The following is a 22143-nucleotide window of genomic DNA, read 5'->3' as shown; positions in this document are numbered from 1 at the left end:
AACGTCAGATATATTGACTGGTATGAACACAAGCTTAACAATGTATTGGGGTTTGGCAGGAAGGGGAACAGATGTCCATCCCTCCCTCTTTCTTGCACTCCCATGATCTGAAATAACTTGGGAGGACTTTATTACCTCAAAATTGCAGTTTAAGTAAGCAAGTATAGCCAAGACTGGTAAAATGACACATCCTATTTGTGCGGCATGATGCTAATAGTGAAACCTGTAGATGTTGTGAAGCCATGCTTTCAGGGGAAGATGAGATGTATTGCTCAAATGTTTAATTCTTTACTATAGATAACAAGTTTTTCTTTAAACTTGATTCAGTTATGCTCTTTCAAGGAGGAAAACTAAGTTTGGCTATGTCTTACACGTTGCATTATTTTAGCATAGGTATCAGCAGGAGCTCTTAAATGACAAGCGATGTCATGTGTATTAATGTTACTAAATTTGCAAAGTGGACTTGCTGCTGGTCATTGTATGTTTCCTGAAAGAAGACTCTAGGGGAAGGTGAATCAGCAGTTTCAGCTGACTACATAAGCATATGCTGCAGCAAACCTAAATGCTGTCAGTTCCAAACTGTTGAAACTTCCCTTTTAGGAAAGGAAAAAAATCGTTCTCTGCCTCTCTTGGCACACTTTTGTCACTCTTGGGTCTGTCTTCCAACAGCAGCTGTAAGTTACAGTTTTATCTATAAGTAGTTACAGTTGAAACTCCTTAAAGCTTGACTAAAGCTTACAGTCAATTCCAGACTAACACACTTGATTAATTATAAACAATGCAGATTGTTTCACTTTGACCAACCCGATCTTTGCCAGTGTGTTCCAGTTATGTTTCATAACAATCACTTTGGCTTTAAGAGTAGATACTGTAATTCTCTGAGGAATACTTCCTTGTAGGGTGGAGACTTGGATGTCTAATTGGACTAGCTCTGAGCAGAAGGTGGGACTAGATAACCCTTGCAACCTCAGTTATTCTGACTCTGATAAATCCGTATTTCTTATATAGCAGTTAAATCAATCTTCCTTGTACATGTCATATTCTACTTCAAATTGAAAGGACTCCCCATTCCTTTTTTAAAATTATTCCTTTTTTTAATAGACATTGAAGTTCTAGTGCCTCAAACGTGCAAGTTTTCAGGTTTCATAAACAAAATTTCCAGTTTAACTTGGTCTCCTTCAAGTTCTGCTTTACTCCTGAAGTGTTCTAAGGTGCAGTTCCTACTTATTTCCATGTTTGTTTACCCCAAGCAGGCTATGTTGAGGTTAAGCAGGAAATCAAATATCTATTTCATGTGTTGTGTGGTATTTGATAGGTTTGAGAAAATCTAACTGTGCTAGATAAACCCACCAGTTTGAAATGTAAAAAGAAAGTGCAAAGACAAACAGCAAATTTAATTACTTTTACCATAATCTAATCAAGCAACACAGGGAACTTAAGGTTTGTACAGTGGTATCTAATTGATCTTCAGAGACTTACTGGGCTAGTTGTTGTTCTAAGTTTTGAGAAGAAGCTGTCATGGCTACTAACTAATTTCTTTAATAACTTTACATCAGTGTTAAACTGGCAATACCAGTCATATATAGCTTCTCTTTCTGGAGTATCCATATGAGTAGACGGGTGTTTCCCTGTTCACCTGGACTAAAACCATGCTCCATTATGTATTTGGGCTTGGCCGCATTAAAAGGAAGTCTGCAATATGTGACCTCAGGCTGCAATTAGAAACAGAACTTGTGTGTCACCTGCCTAGAAGGGTTTGCCAGCCTTATTGATCTGTATTGTCTCACTTTAAGATCTTTGAAGAAAGGTCTTATCTTCTATGATGCACGGGCAGTCTGCAAAGTTTTGTTTTACTATCCTGGACTGTGAAGCATCTTTGAGTTATGTACTTTTGGATGAGAACACCGTAGTTTCACTTCTCTGCCCTTTTTGTGGCTGATACATTATTGGGCCCGAATGGTCTGATATGCAGATCTGAGTGTGAAGATCCTGTTACAGGATGCAATTTGTCACTGCCCTGCAGAATGAGCAGGGAACACCTTGCTCACCTACCATCAGGTTGGAGTTTCCCTCTCCTTGCTTAGCAATGGGGTGGTTAGCTTTTAACGTGTTGGAATTGAAAGCAGATAGCAGCAAGAATATGACAATTTCCCTTTAAGGAGCGCCCTACTCTAGTGCAGTTAAGGCACAAGTTCATGCAGAAAGTCTACAATGGTGCTGTAATGAAATGAGACAGTTCAGTTACAGTTTAGTTACTAGGAGAAGACGGAGTTACAGGCTATTGAACTGCTTGTTTTTATCAGCAGTACGCTGTTTTCTAGCTGATGATTACTGTGGGGGGCTTTTTGTGCTTGTATTCAAACACTGTTCTTGTCTTGTTCAAACTTTTTCACCCCTCTGGAAAGCAATGAGAACAAGATCTCTGTTTCTTGGGAGATATTCAAAACCCGCCTGGATGCGATCCTGTGTAACATGCTCTAGATGACGCTGCTTGAGCAGGGGGGTTTGGACTAGATGAGCTCTGGAGGTCCCTTCCAGCCTCAGCCATTCTGTGAGGAAAGGTGGCACATACTTAATGCACAAAGTATGACCGACAGTATTACAATCTGGAATAAAATGTGTGATGACATTTATTTTCAAAGTCTTGAGCATTTTGATACCTAAATCCTTTGGTTTGTCATCTTTGGTGCAGCAGAAACAGCCTTTTGTAAGCTGTTTTTCCACCAGTTCCCAAATTTTCCTTCAAGGGCAGGGTAGGTCAGCTAACTGTAGAGACCTGTGCTGTGCTTGAAGTTGTTTTCACTATTGTCTTGCACAGAGGGTGTTGGCTTTCAGCAAATAAAAGCAGTCTTTCTTTTCACATGAATGAGTAATGATAGTGTGGGGGGTGTTTTTGTATCGGCTGATAAAGTTGAATTTAGTATTTTTACTGATATGTTTACTGACATCGTGTGTAAAGGGAGATAACATTTTAAACTACCTATTTTTTATTTTAAATTCTATCAAAAACTAGAGTTCTGGAAGTTGCACTGCTTAAAACAGTCCTACAGACATTTGTAAGCCTGCTGAAGTTTGTGTTATGAATGGAGTAAATGAGTTATTCCAAATGAAGTATTTCTGTATCGCTACTGCATGACTTTTTATGGTTTGGAAGGGTTTAACCAGAACTGTTTCTTCTGTTGCTTTTCAAAGTGCATATACATACAGGGAAAACTGGTTTGGTGAGAACCTACTTAATGCATACTCTGTACATGAAGACATCCTGTGCCTGTTCCTATGGCTTGTATATAAACCTCATTTTCACAGTGAGCTGTTTGACAGCTGCAGGCTGATGGTAGAGCAGTTGAAAATGAATGGAAATCTTCTACTTGGACGTGGGTACTTGAGACAGAGGTGTCCTGTTTTCTGCGTGTCACATATAAAGCGTTCTTTTTTTGAAAGTTATACTAAGCTTCAGTACTTACAATTAGATGAAGTTTTAAGAAATCTGTCTCCAAATATTCATCAGAGTGCTTAATTTAGTGCTAATGACTCTGGACAATCTTAACTGGAAATTACCCTGTTGATTCATTGTTTTGAACTCGCTAATCAGGAGACATGACTTCAGAATAATTTCATTAATCTCTTTCAACATATTTTGTGCAACTTCTAATTTATTGCCATTCTATTAGCAGTAGATGTCGTTGTTACTTCTTGCGTACTGTGCAGAAAACTTTATGTAGCAATGTGCTTCAAATGTAATTATAAGGGCTAAAGGTAAAAGTGCTCTGTTCTTAATTGTCTGCCAAGAAAACGAGGTTTATATGCGCAGGGACTGAAGCAGAAACAGGGTAAGGGTTACTGTTGGGCTTTGACCAATAGTAACCTTTAGACGTGTCTGTTCCCTTTTCGCTAGTTCCCTCTAGTGGTTACAAAGGATACCGACTTGAGGAGGTTAATTAACTGGTATCTCTTCAAATTCTTGTGCGTTAAATAAACTCACCCTGAATTAATGCGGGGTGTGTGGAAACATAATTCGTCCAGCCCAACCTGTTAGAAGAGAGTTTATCATGATATTTTGTAATGGGAATACATATTCTCGTGCTTCAGGCTGGTGGTTCACCTAGCTTTTGGAGGTAGGAATTTTTATCCTTTTAGATATTCAAATGTGCCTTTTACTTGAAATTTAATTGTACAGAGCTCTTACCTAGCATAAACTAAATTTATTTCTAAAGTGTTTTGAGCCTCCTGAGGTGAGAGCTGCACTATATACATGTTTTTGCCTTTCTGTATCTTAGGCTAGGTGTTATGTCTAAATATTTGAAGTGTTCAGATAATTTATCACTTTAGCATTCTGTTTTAATTATTATTGGCCCACACACTGATGTTAGAATTATAGAATCAAGTAGCAGTTCATAGAATCATAGAACATCCCGAGTTGGAAGGGACCCATAAGGATCATCAAGTCCAACTCCTGGCACCGCACAGGTCTACCCAAAAGTTTAGACCATGTGACTCAGTGCACAGTCCAAACGCTTCTTAAATTCAGACAGGCTCGGTGCAGTGACTGCTTCACTGGGGAGCCTGTTCCAGTGTGCGACCACCCTCTCGGTGAAGAACCTCTTCCTGATGTCCAGCCTAAAATTCCCCTGCCTCAGCTTAACACCGTTGCTGCAGGTCCTATCACTGGTGATTACGGAGAATAGGTCACCTGCCTCTCCACTCCCCCTCACGAGGAAGCTGTAGACTGCGATGAGGTTTCCCCTCAGCCTCCTCTTCTCCAGGCTGAACAGGCCCAGTGCCCTCAGCCGCTCCTCATATGTCTTCCCCTCTAGGCCCTTCACCATCTTCGTTGCCCTCCTCTGGACACTCTCCAACAGCTTAATGTCCTTTTTGTACTGTGGTGCCCAGAACTGCATACCGTACTCGAGGTGAGGCTGCACCAGTGCAGAGTAGAGCGGGAAAACTGTTCGTAAAACAGTTTGTAGTTTTAGAACTGTTTGTAAAACAATTCATGTTTTCCTTGACATTTTTAAAATGTCAATATAAGTATTGTATACTGAGTGTTTGACTTAAGATCTTACAAACGTTTCTTACATTACAAACTCATTTATGCCTGCTATGTAGAACTGCTCTGTTATTTTGTTGATACAGTTATTCCGCCAGAATTTTATCATTGCTACTTTCTATCCAGAATGCTAATCTTCTGGGAAAAAAAAATAATAATAATCTGACAAAATTACTGCCTAGTTAGTTTGTGTTTAAGTATCTTTATTTTGACAAATTGATTTATGGTTGGAAATGGTAGAAGTGTGTGTGCATGAAGAGTTTTTAAAACAGGCAGGGCATCGTTTCTAAACAAAGATAATTTTGACATAAATAGACTATTTTTTATGCAGCTTGTACCGTGGCCAACTTCAGGAATCTGAACTTGTGTCAGGAACATAAGAAAACGATGCATCTCCTGAGGAGTCTTTCAGTTCGTATAACATTTTTTGTTCGGTTTTGTAATTGATGCAGTAAGCCGCCTTTGGTATTTGGGAAGTTATGAGGGAAGTGAGTGTTGAGATCTGATAAAAACAAGGACTATAGCAAAAAACGAAATGGGAATAAGGAGGAATAGTTTTTGAAAACCAAGGAAAACATGCTAGATTTAATGGTTTGAGATGCAGAACAGCTATGTTTACAATATTTTTCCCACCTTTTCACAGATTACTGTAGTAAAACTGCAATTTAAACTGAATATGTTCTTATAGTTTTCCTTTAGGTATGGGGTCACTTTTTTCTTGAATCCTCTTTTAGGCTTAATATGGACTTTTCAATCTTTGACAATTCCAACTTTCTTCATCCTCCAGTGCTTGCTATCTATTGCAAACTCTGCGGTATGCCAGGCATTTACTAGAGATTTCTGTTCTGATGGCAAGGTGAATATCTGAGAAGTGAGTAGAAGGAAAATCTGTGTGGCGGTGACAAGGTAACAGTTCACTGAAGTAGGCGAATAACGTTTAATGATCTTTTTCCAGAAGCATTCAATGGCTTATCTGTGTATTGATAAGCCTGGTGAGCTGTATGCTTATCAGTAGATTTCTGTGTTGCTGTAAAGCTTTGAGACCTGATACAAATGAGGACTTAAAAAAAAAAAAAAAAAAAAGGCATGTCCTCCGGACAAGTAATATCACTTGCACGGTTAGTCCCTGTGTTGCCTTCACCCAGATTGAAGGAGGCTGCTGTATTTTGTATTCTGGGGTTTCTTGATGTAGAGGTTTCTGTTGAACGAGCAAAGGGTGGGTAGGCTTCTCAACTCCACCTCTGAAACTTGCTCAGACTTGTAACTTTCTTAGTAAAGCTGGAAAAAGCTGTTTAATCAGATATCAAGTGAGCGGACACGGGTATAGTCTGTAGCACAAGATTCTTAAGCATAACATGGACTGTAGACTTGTTCTTCCACTTCTGTGCAGAGATGATTTTAACACTTCATTATCTTAAATGTGTTAAAAAATGGAGTCAGAGGCAGTAATTTCTTCCCTGCCACTTCGAGGGAGAAGAGAGACATTATCTCGGTATCTGTAGCTACCACAAACGCCGAGTGCTGTCCCCGCGCAGCGCCTGCTCTCCCTCCAGCTGGCGGGTGCTTCGCAGACAAGCACCCAGAGGCCGGCTCTGGGGCTCCAGCGCTGGGCTGCCTCCTGCCTTCCCGGCTCATCGGCCTGCTGCTAGTGCTTGGGGATCTGCTCTGACAGCACTCCCTTTTGAATTTTATACATAGCAGTGATGTAATAACGCTGCATGCAACTAGTGTGTATAATTTAGCTATTAGGTAACTATTAAAAAGTGTTTCCAGTTAGGATCAGAACCCTTGTTGCTTTTAAAGGCACAGCTGTGTGCATGTACTGTCCTTCAGCCAAGATCCATCCATATGTATTTAAATTAACTTGTTCATTGAAACCTGACTGTTCCTTCTAGCTTTTAAAGCAAATCAAAAAATTACTTTAGTACCTTGGGTGGGAGCCTAGGCCAGAACATCAGTGCTTTTTGTAATGGTGTATAACAGCAGAATAGAGATTTCTGGTTCTTGTTTAACTCTGCAAATCTTGTCTCTCCTGACAGCCCAGATTTACAAAGAGGATCAAAAGCAGTCTGTGTCCTTTCCTGTTATAACCTGGTGGCTCGGCAGTACAAGCTGCTTTAGTTTTGCTACTACATTAGTATACAGAGGGAAGCAGCTGTGGGCTCCAGGGTGTTGTCCTCCTCAGCATCCTGTCTGTTCTTCTCTGTTTGGAGTGCCTGCTCCTCCCTATTCACCTGGTCTGGAATCTTTGCATTTTAAGCTGTTGAATAATATTTGGTGAATAGTCTTCCTGTGCACATTGTTTGTTAAGAGAACTCATGGAAAAACAGTATGCATCCATGCAATTAATCATGGGTATGAACTACATGGATAAAGGTTGTCAAAGACCAGATAATTGCCTTTGGTTGCATCTTTGTCAGCCTTTGTTCTCCTCTCTGCAATGCTTTGTGTATAGGTACTGCTGCTTTGTACTTTTCCTTCCTTTAGGAAGCAGTAGGTCGTTCCAGCACTTACTAACCTGTGTACCAGCCTAATTTATGCAGGTATTAAAGATGCTTGTCATCCATAGGCAGCATATGGTGGCTTACCAAAAGTATTTGGAGTTTGAGAAGTAAAAATCCAAAGGATGTTGGTAGATTGAGTGGTATAGCAGTTATGATCAGTTATGATTATCTTAGTGCTGTATTGCTATAATCTCTGTTTTATTGGTTGTCTTGTGCTTATTTTTCATCCCAGAATTCCTGTTTTCTCTTGGGCATGTAGTATGCTTATTTACTGCAGAATTGCAGTGTTTATCACTACAGGAGGAAAACACATCTACGTTTCTTTACCTGCTTTTGCAGTTGTGAAGAAGGTTCATGTTAGAATGTTTTTAGCTTTTTACTTTTCTAAGTAGTCTCCTGCACTGTGCTTGGGAGGGCTGTAGGCAGGGTAATCATCCTCCAGAGGCTCCTACCTGGATTGTGAAATTCCTGTCTCTGCCTTCCTTGCTGACTAATATCTGCCTTGCTTTCAAAGTGTTAGAATTGCATTGCCAGAGCCTGTAGAACAATTGATAAAGCAGACCTATAGATGTATGTTAATTATTAATTTAACTTCAATACACAGAAATGCATCTCAAAGTGCCCTACTTGCAGTGTTAGTGTTCTTATCTGCAACCATCCCCATGTAGTCCTTCCTCGGGTTAAATAGCAGTACCCTTTCTTTAAATACATGCTGAAATACTTGTAGCTAGTCTAAAAATCACCCTTAGAATACAGCCAGGGGTTTGACAGACCTTTTCTGCTTAGTCTCCAGCTCTTTCGTTTATATCTTTACTTGTTTTCTTCTACACTTTTTTTGTAAGTTACTGTGGCTTGATCTTTGTTTGTTTAGGCTTTTTCACAAATACTGCAGAAAACGTGATCCTAATGTCTGTTTCATCACCTCCTAGGGTAAGCCTTATGTTTTAGAGGGAGGAGCTGCCTGCTGCTTGTGTTATGTAAAATAATAAATAATTTATAATGCTAACAGAAAATATCTGCCTTGGTGGACAAACACAGTGAAGCATTTGACAGGCACTAAATCAAGACACAATCAAAATAATTCTTGAAGACATGGGAGGATAATTTGCTTTATTTGATCTTTTTTTAAGTGGAGGAGCTCTCCAGCAAGTCTGCTTTATTCCAGAGGATTACTGACCCACTTTAGGAAATCCTTAACTGGCGGATCTGTGTGAGCCATAATGGAAGTCTGCAATATGATTCTGTGAATACTTAACGATTTTACTGAAAGCAGCTTTTCTGATATACTGCCTTGTTGCTGATACTAGCACCTGCTCTGGTAAAGAATCACATGAAGCTTCATATCATGTGGCTCTTTGCTCTCATCTATCATAAAGAAAAAGCGTTTTGAAAGGATTACTGGATTTCATGCAGCATTTTAGAAAGCTGAAGCTGTTGCAGTGTACTAACAAATGCCAGTTCTGAGTGTAGCTTTGAAACTATGATGTATGCATGGAATTTCAAAGAACTGCATCTATATACTGAGCATGATAATTTAGCATTAGTGCTCGATGCTATGTATTGATACAACTTCTGAGTTATTTTTGGTTTTGAGCAGAGACTGTTAGTTCTGTCATATGAACTCTACCCACGTTCCAATTTTTATTCTGGGAAATTAAAAATTGTGTAAACAGAAGAAGCTTGTGTCAAGATTCCTCTTCTCAATGTAATTGAGTATTTCTACAGTGAATAGTTAATGATGATCTGCTTTGCAAGACATAAATGCGGCAGTGACCTGCTCTCATTTAGATGTTGCGGTAGTAGAATGGTGGGGCTTTGCATGGTGCATGCTTTCATTGTTTCTGTTAAGCTGCTTGCATGTGTGTGCTGTGAGCTGAGTGTCTTGTTTTTGTGTCGGTTATAAAGCAATACTTATTTTCTGTTTCTCCTGATAAATAAGTATTCTTGTTTGTTTTCTCTTCCCTTTGGCTATTAAAACATAGTAAAACATTTTGTGTTTTGTGAACGTGATCTATAAATGCAGATGCTTCAGATTTGTGTTGTGCTGTTCAGTCTGCTGAGCTTGCTTCATGGTTGCAAAGAGTTAAAACTGCCTACATGTTTTTATATAGCAGTTTTTTATTGGCAGGGTTTACAAGCTGATAGGTCACTGTCTTGTGTACAATTCTAAAGCATGGATAAACTGTTTAATCACAAGCACAAATGACTGTCAAATGTACTGCTGAAAAGGTACCTTTAAAAAATCAAGCTTAGTATTTATATGGGGAGGTTTTTTCACCCTCAGCTTTTATTTTGTGAGCTAAACCAAATGAGCATTAACTATAATGGTAATGTAGGAAGAAAAGGATTTAAGTCAATGTAAGTCACAAGGTGAGAACTTAAGTCACAAGGTTTTCTACTTCTGAGATTAGGTATTTTCTTCTGTGTTCTATGGTAATATTGTGACCTTGACTAAATCTTCAGATGTGGACATTCAGAAATTTCACTTCAGCTTAAATCCCATTTCTGTGAACATGTGTCTTGCTTGCTTAAAGAAAAAAACATTCAGAATACATCTACTGTTCTTAGCTAAAATGCTCTGACTAGTGCACTGGATATCTTTAATACGATTTCAGTAACAGATTAATTTTAAAATGTATCTTATTGAAATGAAAAATTGTACCTTCTTTTTAGTTTGTACAGCTTCAACAGAATGAGCCCCTGCTGTCAAACTGACAGTAATAAGAATGCATTCAGAATCATCTTAATATACATAGTGTATGATTAAGTAAACACTGAAATTTACAGTAGAACAGTGAAATTCTGTTTAGATTTGCATTTAAAGGCAATGTTAACAAATATCTTATGATTTTTTCCAATTCTATAAAATGCTCCCTTGAGGTTTTTACTCATTAAACACTTCTGAAGAGAAATAATATCATATGCCTAGAACTCTTGTGCTTTTATTTTTATCCCCTTACCTGTTCTGCTTTTGCTTGTCAAGTCTTTGGAGGATTTGTCCATTTAAAAAAAAAAAAAAAGCTCTTTAATATTTTAAGAAAACTAATCAAAGCTTTATTACTTGATTACTTTTGTACTTAAGTGAACTAAGTGAACCCAGTGAACTAAGCTACAATCTTTGCACCATAACACCAAGTGCATTGCAATTACAAATGTGGTCCAATGTCCCAAATACATTACTAAAGCCAAGTGTACCCCTCAACACTGATATTCTTAAAAACAAACAAAAAAACACCTGTGTATCCAGTGTGAATGATCTTAACAAAATATCTAAGCCAATAGATATTTAAGACATGCTTTAAAACAAATAGTACAATTATGAAAATAGAAGCTTTTAGCACTTCTGTTATTATACTTTTATAGCTATTTTTTCCTGGGATACATACTCAGCATAAAATAGCTTTAACTGTGTTATATATAACATGACTAAATGGGGTATGTACATCCTTAGTGTGACAGAATAAGGAAACTGATTCTTGTAGTCTTTCATTTGGCTCGAAGCGGTCATTAAACATAAACTTCTGTTTCTGCTGTTTCAGGTTATAATATTTCTCTATATTTTTCTGAAATTAGGCAATGAACTTAATACACTTTATTAAATATTTCAAATTTATAAGTGCTTGTATTTCTTTTATTGCAAGTATTGTGTACGTTAATCAGTTAAACTTTCAGCAAAACTTCTAGGCTACATTTTTCTAATTACGCTTGTATTTGTTACTCATATTAATTTTTCAACTTCTCTTCTACTTTTGATACTCATCCTGTTTCTTTTAAAGTCTGTTTTGTTTCCTCAATTCTTTCTTGTCTTCTGCCTCATTTTTCAAACAGGCTGGATAGACACAGACCCTTGGCTCTTTCTTGCTTGTTCTTGCTGAATAATCTTGTGTAGTTATGTTTGTTCAAGTATTATCTTAACAGCTCTGAGACTTGCATTTCTCTCTGGTCATACCTTCATTTCTGGAAAACCATTTTTCTCACTGCTCCTTTGTAACCCAAGTATACATACTTTGTCCCATACGTCACAATATTATCCAAATCTTGTTTCAAACACTTCAAAAGTTATGTTGTCCTTACTCTGTTTTTAATACTCCGTATGTTCACTTGTATCCTAAGTTATCAGCACTTTCCTCACTTCTCAAAGCATCTTCCAATTTTTCCATTAAAAAGTACAACAGCTAGATTTTATTTTTGCTTCTTATTCCATGTCATTCGTTTGGTATCACTGTCTACTCATCCCTTCAGGATTTCTCTGCTACCACGTAATTTCTTAAACCTGTCAAAGGTACTTCACAACATTGTCAATATCCACTTGATCAAATTAATAACAGTATTTCAGATATTAATATCTGAACTATCATTTTTTCTTACTTTTTTCATTTTTTTTCTGACCACTTACATTAATGCGTAGGGAAATATTTTTCTTTCAGGTGGTCAATATCTAGTTTTATTTTTAAGGGAATTCATCAAACTTAAGATTTTATAACTTTTTCATGCTATTTTATTAAACACGCAGCTTTCATTTTATTTGCAAAATTTAATTATTTACTGTTATCTTCATTTGTTTTCAGTATCTCACTTTGTTTTATTTTATTTTTTTTGTTGTTATTAAAAATAATTTTAGTCTAATATAAAGTATTGCTGAAGAAGCCTGGAAAAAGAAATTATTAACAGTAATCATCTGTTTTTCTGTGGTCTCTATTTTGTTTCTTTTAAAAATAAAAGGCTTTATTTCAATGATTGGAAGGATTTACTGAAGCTGTTGATTGCCTTCAAACTGAACCATGCTAATTCCCCAATTAATTGTAGAGTACCCTAGGGTTTTTGAATGCCACGTAAAAGAAAATTCCTTGGTAGAGATTGCAGATACCAAAGGAATAGAAACGTTGTCCTTTTGAACCCTTATATACATGTTTTCTTGCTCTTATGGTTGGGCACATAAAAGGTTGTCAATAACTACTGCTTTTTCAGATCATTATGATAAAAAAAAAAGTTCATATTAACTTCATGGATGCTAGATCAACATCTTAAACTTGCAGGAATAACTTCCGTAAAATGCTGTTGCATCCTAACAAGAAACAAATGGTCTGGTTTTAGAAGAAATTATTTTAATCTTGTTTTCATGGTTTCTTCTCTTATTAAAAGGCTCACCACTCTAGTTTTTATGTGATTTGTATTTTTTAGACTGAATCTGGCTATGGATCAGAGTCAAGCTTACGCCGCCATGGCTCCATGGTGTCTCTTGTTTCTGGAGCAAGTGGATACTCTGCAACATCCACCTCTTCGTTCAAGGTTAGTGAATAATGTTTTCTTAGAATTGGTGTGTAAATACAACACTTTAGCAAATGGAAGGAAAAGTTATGTGAAGATTTATTCATGAAACTAAAGGAAAAAATACCAAGTCTTTGGTTTACTGTTAGTGTTAATAATTATAGAATCATAGAATCATAGAATATCCTGAGTTGGAAGGGACCCTTAAGGATCATCAAGTCCAACTCTTGATACCGCACAGGTCTACCCAAAAGTTCAGACCATGTGACTAAGTGCACAGTCCAATCTCTTCTTAAATTCAGACAGGCTCGGTGCAGTGACCACTTCCCTGGGGAGCCTGTTCCAGTGTGCAACCACCCTCTCTGTGAAGAACCCCCTCCTGATGTCGAGCCTAAATTTCCCCTGCCTCAGCTTAACCCCGTTCCCGCGGGTCCTGTCACTGGTGTTAATGGAGAAAAGGTCTCCTGCCTCTCGACACCCCCTTACGAGGAAGTTGTAGACTGTGATGAGGTCTCCCCTCAGCCTCCTCTTCTCCAGGCTGAACAGGCCCAGTGACCTCAGCCGTTCCTCGTACGTCTTCCCCTCCAGGCCTTTCACCATCTTCGTAGCCCTAATACATGTGGTTATTAATGGATCATACAGGAAGCTTTCATGTGCCTCTGTGCAGTTGTCCCTTTTAAATTACAGTATTATCTACCAATGGCAAGAGAAGTCTAATGGGAGGATTCATTAACCTTTCCTCTTGTACTCTTGATAATATAAGGGCTTCTAAACAAAAGGGAATGCTGGTTCTGTTAATTAACAAATATGACTATTAATACCAATTGATAAATTATGGCTTTCCCTCTTCCATGTGTATAAACGTTTAACGTTTCAACTTGAGTGGGCTGTACTTGATAGCAGAAGAGAAGCAACACAAGAAAGGGGAGTAAAAATTAGAACAAAAGTCTTAAACTGGAGCTGGTTATTTTCCGGCATATAGTTGCAAACCTGGGAGCAAGGAAAACTGGTTTTTTAATAAGCTTTTGTTCAATGCTGCAAAGTAGCAGATGCAGTGAAGAGGAAAAGTTGAGACCCGAGAACAAAATGAAGATGATACACTTGTATATCGTTTTTGGAATCATATTGTTCTAACAGTATTTTGTAACTACTGATGTATGAAATATCTTCGATGTATCTAAAAGATTTGTTCATCATAGCTGCAGAAATCCATTTTTTTTATTCAGGCATTAAATTTTTGCACAGTATGTAGAAACATTTGAAGCACTTTTCACTTGTATTTTCAGAAGGGCCATAGCTTACGTGAGAAGCTTGCAGAGATGGAAACCTTTAGAGACATCTTGTGTAGACAAGTTGATACTTTACAGAAATACTTTGATGCCTGTGCAGATGCTGTTTCCAAAGACGAACTCCAGAGGGATAAAGGTAAAATTGTAATTGAAAACACTGAACTCCCTAGAATTTAACTTTTTAGACGGTAAGAAATAGCTGTTGAAATAGTTCCTTTAGCATTTGATGTAATATAAAGAAAATGGGTGTCTTAAATTTGCTCTTTAATATAGTAATCAATCCTAGATATTTCTGCTTAAATAAAGTTAACTATTTGCACTGCAGAAGTTGGATTCCCATAGAAAGCTGCTTAACTTTGATCCTAACCCATAGCTGTCAACCTTACTGAAATAAATGATCTTCTAAGCACTTGATGTTATACAACAATTTTTTATCCCCCTATAAGATGAAGTTAGCTTACCACTGCATCTCTTACCATTATTTTGAAAAAACAATAGTGTATTAGTTTGAATTGATAGGAACAATATATTCTTTCCTAAGGGCAAATAAACTGACATACTGTGTACTCCTGTTACGTATTGGTTGGAGCTAAAGCATTAGACCACTTGAGTGCGCGCTTGAGATCCAAGTAGACCCAGATGAGGATGTCTATGTATCTGAATTGTTTTTCTCATAGCACAGCTAGTTGTCATATTCATACACTTCCCTGAGATATTTTTATTTATCCCTGAGTTTGTTCTGGCACTCTTACTCTTTTGGTAGTAATGAGAGTAGGTAAGAACAATTCCACTTTTTTGCAAAGTCTGTAGCGTAGAAGATCTGAATTGTGACTCCCTGCTTATTCAGTTATAACTGAATAAGAGAACTTTCATCTTCCCATAAAACAGAGTACTAAATTTGGATACTGAGCAAATGTTAGTCTCCTAATAGTTCCTTACTATTGGAACTGTTGCTTGTGGTCTTAAGTGGTAAAAAAAAAAAAGGGGGGGGGGGAGGGAGTCATGACTGGTTTTTATTATAGGGAAAAAAAATTAAATACTGCTTAGCCATGAAGATGCTCCTAGTTCTTCCTTGCTTACTGAAGAATTGGAAAAGCTTTTTTACTCTAATAACATGTTCTCTCTCTCCCAAATTCAGTGGTAGAAGATGATGAAGATGATTTCCCTACAATGCGTTCTGATGGGGATTTTTTACATAACAGTAACAGCAGTAAGGAAAAATGTAAGTGTGTCTAAACTTGGCTGGATATTTGTATGAATAGTATGATGATAGTCTTGATATAAGACTGATATTTATGCTGTTGTGTGAGAAGACATTAGTTAAGAAATGTTATTTAAATCTGACAGGAAGTTCTTCATGTTAAAATTATCATTCATTAGCTGCTTTTCATGACTCTGAGTTACACTTAATTCGCACAAATATTAATGAAAGTTTGTCAAGCTGGAATTTCATATTCTGTCTGTCCAAAGCCATTTCCAGTACAGAATTCTGTTGAACCAGATGCACTATTCAAATAATGAGAACTGAAATTTGTAATAGGTAATCACAGTTTTTTTCTGGCAAGTGTTGTCAGCTTGAGGAGTATGGTAGAACACAATGCTTTTCCAATTAAGTATGCCTCAGTATTGTTTTTTCCAAGTTCTATGGCTGCATTATGACTAAGTCAATATTGTTACTGATTTTTCTCTAATTTTAGCACTCAAAGTGCTAAAATTTTAGTATTTTTAAACTGTATTTTCCAATATTATGACAAATAAAATTCTGATTCTTATCTAAAATGATCTGATTATAGTTTTCTTACTCCATCCATGCAGCGAATGTGAAGAACTCATTCAAGTTCTGCTTTTTGAGAAATCTATTTACTTCTGGCCTGCCAGAAGTACTTACAAAAAGTGCTTTTAAAAATTTAATCACTTTCACCAAGGATCTGAAAATGTGGCAAAATGACCCTTTTTGTCTTCTATTTTCGTTGTAATGTGTTCTAGTCCTCTTGTCTTGCATCTTTCCTTCTTGTATTTAAGTGCTTGTGGTGGTTTCACACAGACAGCTAAGCTCTAGCACAACGGTTCTTGTTCTCCCTTCTCAAAATAATGGGGAGAGAATACGAAAAAAGGCTCATGGGTCAAGATAAGGAGCAATATAATTAAAGGTAAAGAAAAACAGCAAAGGTTTTGCAGAAATGAAAAGAGAAACCAATTATTCTCTACTTCCCATCAGCGTGCAATGTTCAGACATATATTGAGAAGCAGGGCCTGAATATGCACAGCATTTGGTTGGAAAGACAGACACTTTCATAAGTCTCCCTCTTCTCTTTCCCCTTACTCAGTTTTTATAGCTGAGCATGACATTATATGGTATGGAATGTCAGTTTGAGCCTGTTCCCCTAGCAATGTCCACTCTCGACCTCTTGCCCACACCAACCTACTGGCTTTTGTGAGTGGTGGGCTGGAGAAGGCAGCCTTAATGATGTGCCTACATGGCTCTGCAGTAGCCAAAACATTGATGCAGTGTCATGTTTTCCTATAGCTAACTCCAACCTAGCCAGACCTAGTACAATGCTCTTTCTAGAGTATTTCCAAAATTGTAATGAGGAATGAGGAGGTAAGAAAATGGGAGGAGTTTTTTCAACATATTACCAGAACTAATTGTATGAATAGATTTTCCAGTGATAAAATACTTGTGCTGCTAATTGTAGTGCTGATGTCAAAAGTAGTGTATAACTTTGAAGCTCTGAGTAAATATTTCATGCTTCTTGTCAGCGAAGATAAGCTAGTTTGCAACATTCACCTTTAAGCAAGTCTATCATTTTCATCAACCCTATATAAAAAAATCTAAATTTCTAAGGCCTACTAAGTCATTAGAACAAATTTCAGAAAAATGTAAAAAGATACTTTAAAAAACACTAGTGAATATTTAATTTCATTGCATGATTCATTTTGAAAGAGATGTCTTTTTCATACTTAACTTTTCTAGGATGATGTAGGAGTTCCAGCTTAATTTCCTTTAGAACATTTTTTCATTTCTACATTATTCTGATATGTCTGCTGTATACACACATTTAATATGTGAAATTTATTAAAGAAGTGTGTATTTCTAGTACATCTGGTCATCTTAGAATATTCAAATGGAAAGTGTCCATTTTTATCACATATTTAGGAAGAATTTGAAGTGATATTCACATTCCTCTTAGAAAAAGTTCTGTATCAAGTATTCAAGAATTTCTGTGCTAACAAATTTTGTATTGTGGGTATCTGTATATAAACTCCATAGGTCAGTATGGAAAAGAATTCTGCAGCCTTTTGTTTCTCACTTTTCAGCCTTTTTGTTTTCTTTTGTTAACTCCACTTCTTACGATTGATGACCCCATTACGTTTACTTCCCATCAATTCTCTTAACAGCTTTATCTTCATTTTAGTTTTTCTGTCCTTGTTTGATTTCTAAGAATTTACATGTATTAAAGATTTCATAGAATCTTAGAATATCCTGAGTTGGAAGGGATCCATGAGGATCATGGAATCCGAATCCAACTCCTGGCTCTCCACAGGATCGCCCAAAAGTCAGACCATGTGTCTGAGAGCGTTGTCCAAATGTTTCTTGAACTCCGACAGGCTCAGTGCCATGACCACTGCCCTGGGGAGCCTGTCCCAGTGCCCGACCACTCTCTGGGTGCAGAACCTTTCCCTAACCCCCAGCCTGACCCTCCCCTGTCCCAGCTCCATGCCGTTCCCTCGGGTCCTGTCGCTGTCCCCAGAGAGCAGAGCTCAGCGCCTGCCCCTCCGCTCCCCTCTCATGAGGCAGTAACTGATTGCTGCAAGGCTTGCCTAAAAATGAAAGAATTGGAATATATGCACTAAGGTAGAATCGTCAGTCTTCAGTCATGCAACAGGAGAAGTAGGCACCTCAGGTTAAGAGACACCCATGCCTGTGTAGTGGGCAGAAAACTTCTTAGGCTAGCTGATAACAAAAAATTGATCTTAAACATTACCTTTTTCTGAAGCTTAGCATCAGAGCAGCTGTTAATTCTTAGGTTTCTCAGGTTTCAGGTTCCATTCTTGAATTCTCTCCAGTCTTGTGAACACCAGAATAATCTGTAGCTGAGTAATGGTTGCCTGTCCATACTAAACATACTTTTTTTTCCTGCAGTCACAGCTCCAGGAAGAGGGAAGCAGAGGTTCAACCTCCTATTCAGCCTAATAGAGTAAAGGAGTGTTTCGGCCTCCTACTGCACCTGTCTAGTGCTCAAACCTCTAGATTTAAGACTAGTTTAAGGAATCATATTTACGTTGTCTTTTGCACTTTCCCTTCTGCACCTTTCCTGGGTTGGAGGAGAGTGTTAGCATGACTAGTTAGATTTATATACTGCTGTGAAGACATGATGTTTTGGACAGGGAGGTTTTCTCTTCTCTGTGTTTTCTAGAATCTTTTGGTGAAGAGTTAGAGCTCTATATATGAATTTATTGCTCGCTTTTCTATTAGAAAATCTGGTAACTGAAGCAATGATAATTTGTATAAAGCACCCATTCGGTGTATTTACCTATTGGGGTCTTATATTCCTAAGAATGTTGTATCTTGATCAGGAAGAGTTCCCATCCATCTTTTGAGGAAAATGAGTAGATTTGGGCTTATATTATGTAAGAATAAGAAGAGTGGGTAATCCAACTTCAGGAATCTCTTTGAAGACAGAAGTTGGATGTGATCGAGAAGCTGAAGAAGAGAAACTTAACAGAAAACACAGTAGGATTTGTGGTGGATTTCTGTGCTCCTGCTGGAGGAATAATATTCAGTCATCACTGAAATACTGAGGTTGTGCTTAGGGGAAAATAATCATACTGACTCTACTGCTATCAACAGAGAATCAACAACAGAAGATAATTAAATGGGTGGGTGCGTGACCCATTCATTTATTCTTTTTCATTTGGAATTAGTATAGTGACATACGATGTAGAAGTGGTATAACATGGAAAAGATGAAGGAACTTTGTTTTTCCACTTACTGTCTTTTTAAAAATCTTCTGTTTTGCTGGGAAACAGATTTGATTGAACAGATGATGCTTGGGACTTTTGGGGAAGGGTTACAGACAGCATCTGAGGAACAAGATGGAAAAAACAACGTATCCTAACAGACTAGAGGTGTAGGAAAGAAAGGCCAAAGAGCTATTGAAGACTAAAGCATGGTATAAAACACTGATTACAGTGGAAGGGAAGAGAAAACAATTGAGAAGTAAAAGAGAACTACTTAAAAGACTGGATAATTAAAAAGAAATGCCTGGATTCAAAATGTTGAAATTCAATTTAAATTAGGAGAAAAATCATCAGGATATTCTGTGATTGTATGATTTTTCAATCATAGCTTTTCTCAATTGACTGCATGTAGTTTTATCACCAAGCTAGAAGAGCAGTTGCAATAAAAACACTTCTACGATTAACTTTTAACTTGAACTTGAAGATTTCAGCTTGAAACACTAAATCTTTTAGTTGACACAGAAAAATGGAAGTGTAAAAAAAAATAAAAATAAAAAATAAGAAAGATGTTAGCCTCTCCAAATAGATCATCTCCTGACAAATATTTCTAATTTGCTGAAGCTTAATTGTTGCTGAAACAGGGCTTTAGGTTATCTTCAGACATTTTCTGGGAAGAAAAACCACTCCTGAGGAGTGAATCAAAGCACTCCCATGCACAGTAAGGGACCTCTTGAGCGATCCTCTCAGAAAAACAGGCTTTGCACCTTCCTGCAACAAGTTCACTTTGGTCCGGAGTTATAATGGCTGAAGGGACTCTGAGTGAAAATGCAAGCAGTGTATATATATTGCTGCTACTGTGAGACTTATCACTGAATAAAGACTTAAAATACATGGTAGCCAAAGCTATACGGAGTATTAATGAATTGTAGCTGAGACTTAAAGATGATCAGGAATGAAAGCTGGCTTTGTTCCAGGAAATAAGGCTGTGCATTCCCCTTACAATCCAACATAGAGATTTGTGAAATGATTTTATACTTGTTGCAGCTGGTGGTGGTTTCTTCAGCATGTCTAGCATGTTGTGTACTTCAGGAAAAAAAAAAAAAACAGATCCATAAGCAGAATAGCTCTGCTGGTAAGCCTGCATATGAAATGATCTACACCAGCAGGACAAATGAGTGGTATAACACTTTCCTAAGAAAAATGCAGTCTATGGGTGAAGCTGTTGTTGTCTGGTTTTCGTTATTCTCAGAGAATCCGCTGCATTGCCTCCTTGCCAGCTTATACCACTTTCAGGCTCAGCCTCCTCCGTGTTGCCTCTGCAGCTGTTAGGGGGAGGGAGAGTTCCTCTGCTCATTATTGTTTCTGAAACAGATTTTTCTTTCTTTACTTTCCTTTTTTTTTTTCCAGCCCCCATCTTTATCTTTTAGGGAGTATTCTTGATTAACATGCAACAAAAAAATAAGCTGTGTTCTACCATAGCATATATGCTTATAGAGGCATTTGAAAGAGTATGTAGTCTGTAACCATTTATTTGAAGGAAAAAAAAAAGTTTGAATCCTATTGAAAACCTCTGGAGACTTAAGCCATTGCTTAAGACCATGTGATGTTTGCTTTCTTTTCCCTAAGTGTAGACACTGCTCTACCATTAGAGAACAGCAATTGCATTTCTTTTCCCCTACAAGATCTGAACTGCTTGAAAGCTCTACTTCACCCATGCAGACAGATATTGGATAAACTTACACAAATATTTATTTCAGCTTTTTAAGCCATAACAGTGTCACACTGTCAGACTAAAAAAAAAAAAAGCAATATCCAACTGGGTGATGTCATTAGTTTTTTGGTTTTTTTCTTTTCCCATGGCATAGCAGGGAGTTACTTTAACTTGCTAGGCTCAGTCAGCTTCAACACGGGTGTTAGTTCTGCTCTCTAATATTTTATGACATTAATATGTAGTGTTTGATTTGTTATTCTGTCAACCTACATGTAAGTTTGACATATAATAGGTACTTTTTTTGTCACACATTTTAAGTGACTTGTTTAAATAGCCTTAGCAACAGATGGCTTGGTTGACAGCACAAAGTAGTTGTTGGAATTGCAAAACCCCACAGTACTTGGATAATTCAACAGATTTGATACTTTTATACATAACATACCTTTTTACATGGAGGTTTTAAAATCTATAATTACCTGCTTAAAGCAACCTTGAATATCACATTCTGGGTTTGATTGCATTTTTAAATTGTTCCTTTCTTAGTACTGTATTAGATATGTTTTAAGGTTGCTCTGTCTTAATTAGGCCCCACTTCAAGCTGTCAAACTGCTATTGTTACAAAGTATTACCACTCCCTCCACCCACATGGTTTGCGGAGAGCAGAGTAATACAGCATTACAAGCAGACTTGAAATACCGTATAGCAAGATGAAGCTCAAGGGATGTATTCCTCCTTTTGAATCTCTTTCCTTATCCTGTGGATAGTTGCAAATTATTAGCATTTATGATTTTTGTTTCTAAATCAATTTTATAGCCAGTATATTTGCTTCAAGCAATTGTAATATAAACAATGCATTTAAAATGCTCATTTGAATTAAAGACAGCTATCAGTGAATGGTTCATGTTTGTTTTTAGTATTTCCACATGTGACCCCCAAAGGAATTAACGGCATAGACTTTAAAGGAGAAGCTATAACTTTCAAAGCAACTACTGCTGGAATCCTGGCTACACTATCTCATTGTATTGAACTAATGGTAAAACGTGAAGAAAGCTGGCAAAAAAGGCTAGATAAGGTAAGACTGTTTTTCTTTTATTTTTGTTGAAAAAATGCTTATTTAGCTTGAAATTTTGAATGAGCTGTTTTTAACCTTCATATTCCTGGTATTGCTTGTATTTTTATGTACAGCACGTGTTAATTTTAGGTGTCATCTTTATCTATTACTCCTATGAAATGTTAAAACCTTACCCTGAATGTTGGTTATACAGTAACATTCATCATATTTCTTTTTGCAGTCCTTGTTCAGCTAGTATTCCTGTATTTTTATATCTCTAGAGAATCTGACAGTATTCCATAGTAATAAGT

The 22143-nt window shown here is 37.2% G+C and overlaps 1 protein-coding gene across 2 annotated transcripts in view; it reads left to right on the top strand.

Moving 5' to 3' along the window:
* Nucleotides 1-22143, top strand: part of CERT1 (ceramide transporter 1) — an 81957-nt gene that overhangs the window by 37061 nt on the left and 22753 nt on the right. For both annotated transcript variants that reach the window (XM_083817992.1, XM_083817991.1), the window contains exons 4-7: nucleotides 12733-12840; nucleotides 14106-14244; nucleotides 15247-15330; nucleotides 21696-21853. In XM_083817992.1, the coding sequence (XP_083674118.1) occupies nucleotides 12733-12840; nucleotides 14106-14244; nucleotides 15247-15330; nucleotides 21696-21853 (489 nt within the window). The remainder of the gene's footprint in view (nucleotides 1-12732; nucleotides 12841-14105; nucleotides 14245-15246; nucleotides 15331-21695; nucleotides 21854-22143) is intronic.

This window comes from Anser anser (genome assembly GCF_964211835.1).
Source record: "Anser anser genome assembly, chromosome: Z".
Classification (NCBI taxonomy): domain Eukaryota; kingdom Metazoa; phylum Chordata; class Aves; order Anseriformes; family Anatidae; genus Anser; species Anser anser.
This window is presented reverse-complemented; position numbering and strand designations above follow the sequence as displayed.